This window comes from Mesoplodon bidens (assembly GCF_964165515.1).
Source record: "Mesoplodon bidens genome assembly, chromosome: 17".
In the NCBI taxonomy this organism is placed as follows: domain Eukaryota; kingdom Metazoa; phylum Chordata; class Mammalia; order Artiodactyla; family Ziphiidae; genus Mesoplodon; species Mesoplodon bidens.
The window spans coordinates 1,493,261-1,499,149 of record NC_138174.1 but is presented as its reverse complement, the minus strand read 5'-3'; the positions used below and the strand labels follow the sequence as shown (position 1 = coordinate 1,499,149).

At 47.1% G+C, this 5,889-nt stretch overlaps 1 protein-coding gene across 1 annotated transcript; it reads right to left on the bottom strand.

The window, feature by feature from the left end:
• On the bottom strand, positions 1 to 5,050 carry SAP18 (Sin3A associated protein 18). The gene is made up of 4 exons (XM_081214546.1): positions 4,884 to 5,050; positions 4,644 to 4,753; positions 675 to 797; positions 1 to 412 (listed from the first exon to the last, which is right to left on the bottom strand). The coding sequence occupies exons 1-4, from the start codon at positions 5,010 to 5,012 to the stop codon at positions 256 to 258; spliced, it is 519 nt and encodes a 172-aa protein (XP_081070672.1). The 5' UTR covers positions 5,013 to 5,050; the 3' UTR covers positions 1 to 255.
• Positions 5,051 to 5,889: the final 839 nt, after the last annotated feature.

Here is a 5,889-nt window from a genome sequence, read left to right as displayed (position 1 = left end):
TGACTGCAACATATGTTTAACAATACAGTTTTACATATAATGCTAAGAGCACTTTTCATATTTTACAGAAGAACGTGAAACATGGACTTTCTATTAATATTCATACCACAGCAAAGCCAAGTCTAACTCCTAAATAGATGCGTTACAATTTGTTTAGAGTTTAAAGGCTTAATGGCAGTAAGGGGAGGAGGAGAAAGCAAAAGTTTATTTTACATAATTGAATGGAAAATAAATTCAAGAAATAGTAAATAAAATTCAGTATGGCCTCATGCGCCCTGAAGGAGGCGGTGCCCGATTTGGAGGAGTGATTGCTATGTCCAGATAGTCTCCGATTTGGAACTTCTGCGACTGCAGCGTCATGGAGTCGTCAGTCCCCTTTCTCCCCGACATGGTGCTGCCAATCTCCTTTACTCTGCAGGGAAGGAGACCAACTGTTAAAGGGTGGCTGGTCAATGCCAGTGTGTGCTACAAAGTGACCGTGGGGCCGGACTTGCTCCATTATCTTACAGCACAGTTAAAATGTAAGTACTACATTAATCTAAACCAGATATTAAGATGTATAAATCTGTAATTCCCCCCTCCACTAAAGAGATTCGTTGAAGGGATTATCCCTCTCAGTTAAAACATACTGAAATCAAAGAGATTATCGGAATTAAGAATGAAAAGTTACCTACCGATAGCCAGGCCTTTTAAGATCTGTAAAAACAATTGCAAAATTGAAGTGTGTGCCCTTCTTTCTGGCTTCTGGGTAGACTTCTTTTACTAAACTAGTCAGTTCTTTCAGGGTTGCATCCATCCTGAATTTTTTTTTTTAGAAAAAAAGACATTACATTTGATTAATCAGCAATGATGTAACCAAGGATACTGGCACACAGTGAGTTAATTACATGTGTCTCAATTGCAACTTTACCTTAGAAACTGTCAGGGTCTTACAACTGAGTTAATTTTAAAGCACCTACTAATACTGTTTGCCCCCAAATATTCCCCTTACCAGCCTCAGGGTTTGAAATTTTCATGAATTAAGGTCAGACCGGTAATATGCTGAAAGGGACTTCAGAATTACATATGCTACCTTTTGTTGCTATGTAACATCTCACTGGCCTAGGGATTTACCCACTTAAGGATAACTAGTCCAAATTAATCCAAATTCTTAAAATAATTGTTTTTCATTATTTCAAAGACAAACATTTTCTACATTTTAGCATCTCCTTTCTAAAATTAAATGTGATGAGTTTTACAATAGATGGACTCCTAAAGCTAATGAAACCTATGGAATTTTCAAGATTAAGCATAGGCTCCTTTCACAATATATATTCTTGCCCTGCCAACTTCTATTTGAACTCAGAATTTAATATAGTCTCTTGAGCTAATATGGCACAATCTGGAAAAACCTTTTAAAATATAAGCACCTTGTATTTAAGCAACAGTCTAAGTTTCTGAATTGTTTTCTTCCCTGACAACTGGGAACATGAAACGGAGGACATGGAACTTGAAGCAACACGGCCTGCGGAGTGCTATACAACGACCCTGGACACAAGGCACCTGTAAAGATGAGAACTCCAATGGACAGCATCGAGCAGGGAGTCAAACACCCAAGACATCATCTAGTTTTCACTCTGCACCCTATTTATACCATCTCTACCACATCATCCTCAAGTAGAACCATGGCTTCAAGTGCAGTGAGAACAAAAACGTCCAGGATGACCACATCAACGTCTGTTCTCTACTGCTACTGAATCCTCCTCAGTGTGCCCGTAACAGAACTCAACAGTGTCCACCGCAAAACATGCCCTTCCTCTCGTATTACCCTCAAAACTACCATCACCCACTTAGATGCCCAGGTCACAAACCTAAGCATTGTTCAGTTCTTCCCATCTCTATCTTGTTGTTTCTACCTCCTAAAGACAGATCAAACTGGACTTCCCTGGCGGTCCAGTGGTTAAGACTCCACGCTTCCACTGCTGTAGGTGCAGGGTCAGTCCCTGGTCAGGAACCTAAGATCCCACATGCCACGTGGCACAGCCAAAAGACAGATCAAATCTATTTTTTTCTCCATCTCCACCATCACAGCTTTATTCCAACCTCTCATTCAAATCTCTGTATGTTGCTTCCAACTCATCTCAACTTTTTTTTTAACCTGACATTCTAATGATGTTTATTCTGTGTCAATTATTCCCTGGTATGTACAGTGTATACTTATGTACCAGAAAGGACTCTTTCTTCCTTTCCAACAGAATTTCCCACATATTGTCGTCTTGCTCATAATGAACGTGGGGAAATTCGTTTCACACCTTTTGTCCTTAACAGTGTGAGTCCTCCACAAGCTTCCCACCTGCTGAGGACTATCCCCAGACCAACAGTTGGAGTGCCAAGTGTTGCTTTCTGATTAGCAGTCTAAAAGGTGAGTACACAGGCGACAAATGCAAGAACTCTCTCGGGGTTGAAGCCTTTGCTAGGTGACTGTGAGGGTCAGTTTTATGTGTCAATTTCGAGAAGCTACAGCCCCTAGTTAAACACTAAGGCAGGTGTTGTGTAAGGTGTTCTTTAGATGGGATTAAAGTCTATAATCAGTTGACTTTAAGGCAGATTATCCTAGATAATCTGAGTAAACCCTTTCAATCAATGAGTGGGCCTCATGCAACCAGTTGAAAAGGCCTTCAGAGCAGAGCTACGACTTCCCTGAAGAAATTCAGCAGCTTATGCTGCAGAGTTCCAGCCTACCCTTCATCATAACCTGCACCACAGGTTATGCACCACGGACTAGGGACTTAGGTACCTAAGCAGTCCCCACAATTGTGTGAACCAATTCTTTGCTATCAATCTCTTTACATCTCCTATTGGTCTGTTTTTCTGATAGAACCCTGTTACAGTGATCTACATAATTCTCTTCCAATAACCTGTCTAGTGGTCACCCAAGCACAGGATGCATCACTCCTGTGGTGTGTGGGTATTCCCACAGCTCCACACAGCGCCTTGGACTTCAGCAAACTCAACTAGCTTCTGCTGGGCTCCTCTGGACCTCACTCCTTTCTCCTTGACTTGTCTTAAGGCCTCCTACTTTGGCCCCTCAGTCTACTTCTACAAACTGAGAACTCCCGATCTTCCCTCATTACTGCTTCTGGCAGTGGCAGCGGGGCTCTGTGCTACCCCTCACCAACCATCCTGTCTGTCTTTGGCCACCATTGTGAGGTATAACATAAGGTTGTCTTTCCTAGTTTGGTTGCAGTTTATGGACAGGACAGTTTAGGATAGGAAATTTTTGTAATTTCTTTCTTGATTGAGAGTAGAGAGTCTGTGGAACAATCTCACCCTGCCATCTCCACCCTAAAGTCTTAATTAGCATTTATTTCATCTGCTTTCTCTCTGAGATTGTGTTTACTCTAGAGAGGGGCAGTACCCTCTTTATACCCTCTGGGTCTAAGCAAAGCACCTGGCAAATAGGAACTCTTAATTTGTTGGAGGAAATACAGACTTTTAACATCTGAACAGAGGTGTTCATCAGTCTGTTGATAACAGTTCTTCCCTATAAGTTAAATCAACCTTCCTGATCTTTTATCCTGGAACAATACTGAACTAGAATCATACTACATACATTTCGCTGAAAGGTGGAAATGACCCCTGAAGTGTTCATCAACAGACAAGTGGACAGACAAAATGTAGCACATGCTTCCAATGAAATATTATTCAACCCTAAGAAAGAATGGCTTTTTGTTATATACTAAACCATCATGAACCTTGCAAACATAAGTGAAATAAGGCAGACACAACAGGACAAATCCGATATGAGAGCACTTATATGAAGAACTTAGAATAGGCAAATTCATATAGACATAGAGGAGTGTCTACCAGGAACTGGGGTAAGGGAGGAATTCCCATTGTCACTGCTTACTGGGTACAGAATTTCTGCTGGGGGCAATTTAAACGTTTTGTAAATAGTGGTAATGGTTGCAAAATGTGAATATATTTAATGCCATCAAATTGTACCCTTAAACAATTAAAATGGCAAATATCACATATATTTTACCACACTAGATGTATTTTTAAAAGTTATACACCTTTTACTGCTACTAAAAAGCCACGATAATGTCCAACCAAGGAGCTGCATGCAGCTTGCTGTATGTGATGCTCCTAGTCAGACGCGGGGTAGGAAGGTACGCTTGAGGGGAAAACGCTCAGGGGCAGGTCTTCAGGAAACACATCAAAAGCTTCTCCATTAAGCACCACAACAAAAACCACCCAGTTCTGTTTTTTTCCATGCTACGACACCTAAGGCTTAGTATTTTGTGCAGACGCTCTACGAGGACGACAAATATCACCCAACAGCGCCGCTCCCCCTCCCCATGTTATTCTAGCACCACAAACTCGACCAAGTTTAGGGGCGGCTACCGCACTGAACGACCTACGTGTCACTTTCGTACCAAGCAGCCACGGCAGTGACAGCAAACTTGGCTCAATTCTTTACAACCCAAAAGTTTCAACCTCAGACGTAAAAGCGCCACAAGATAAGCAAATACCCATTTCTCCAACAGCTGAGACCCCGACTTCCCGCGAGTTGCGCCCAGAGGCCCCGAGCGCTGGAGGAACTGAAAACGCGGCAGGCGGGCCCCCAGCGACCCCCGCCCCGACGCCAGGCCCTGACTCACCAGGTGTAGATCTGCAGCTCGCTGGACGGCACGTTTCCGCGGGAGAACTCGTCCATGCGGTGGTGGCGGCCGTTGTTGGTGGTGAAGACGCGCAGCAACAGCGGGCAGGTCTGGGGGCGGGAGAGGCGAGAGTCAGGCGGCGGCGAGCGCGGCCCCTTCCTTCCCCTCCACCCGCGCACGGCCGCCCCCTCCCGGCCGCCCCTCCACCCCGGGGCCCCCTCTACCTCTCCAGACCCGCACCTTCTCCCGATCGATGGGCTTCTCGGGCTCCTTCTTAATCTCCTCCTGAGTAACGCGCGACTCCACCGCCATCTTCCTCCTGCGGCCCGCGAGACGCTCGCCCTGACCTCCGACCCCAACAGCGAGCATGAGAACCAAAGCTCTCGCGAGGAGACGCTAGAGAATTTATCGAGGACCGGTGTGGGGGGCGGGGCGTCTCAGCGCAGGCGCACTAGGCGGTGCGGGGGCCCGGCGGGCGCGCCTGCGCGTTGCGTCCCGGGAAAGGGCGGGCGCCGGCGTAGCGGGATAGACGCTGAGGGGCGGGCGCGCGCGGAGGGGCTGCTTGAGCGAGGCGGACGCCGGACTACGGAAGGTAAGGGTGAGCGCGCTCTCGGAATAACCGTGGGCCGCCTTCACGGCCAAGGGGTGGGATGCGTGGTACTACAAGTGCTAACGGGAGAAAGCTGGCAAATCTGACTAAAGTGAAAAAAAAAAAAAGAAAAACACTTCTCAGAGAAACAAGCCGCAGGCCCGGAGGAGACGCCCGAGAGGCGTGTGGTGGCTGGAAGGCTAGTATCCGGGAGGCCCAAGGACTCCTGGAGAAAAGCACAGACATCCCGGTGGGAAGTGGGCCGAAGAGTTGGGCAAGTGCTTTAAAACGGAGGAATCCAGGTGGCCGGTCAACACTGAAGGCGTTCGGGCGCAGTGCTAACCCGGGGACGCGTTAAAACCACAGGGACCGGCTAAGGCTGGTTGGATTTTAGACACCCTGCCCCCGCTGGGTTGGCGGAAATGAGACGCTCTGACCTGCGCCGTGGGTGGACCGCGGGGATCCTCTGACGCTGGCGGCGGCGGCGTAGGCCGTGCGCCCACCCTGGGCCGTGGAGGGTCGTGAAGCAGAGGTGAGGGTGCGTGTGCTTCCGACCTAACAATTCCGCTCTGTGGTATTTACTCTATAGAAAACCTGGGTCAAGGACACCGGAGACGCTACAGGAATATCCCTGGCGGCGTCGTTAGTAAAGACGAA

Bases quoted from the DNA above. Each gene is read 5' to 3' on its own strand.
- SAP18 (XM_081214546.1), bottom strand. From the start codon at position 5,012: ATGCTCGCTGTTGGGGTCGGAGGTCAGGGCGAGCGTCTCGCGGGCCGC. The intron at 798-4,643 runs GTGAGTCAGGGC...AAAAAAATTCAG, and splicing joins GAGCTGCAGATCTACACCTG to GATGGATGCAACCCTGAAAG. The intron at 413-674 runs GTAGGTAACTTT...CCTTCCCTGCAG, and splicing joins CTTAAAAGGCCTGGCTATCG to AGTAAAGGAGATTGGCAGCA.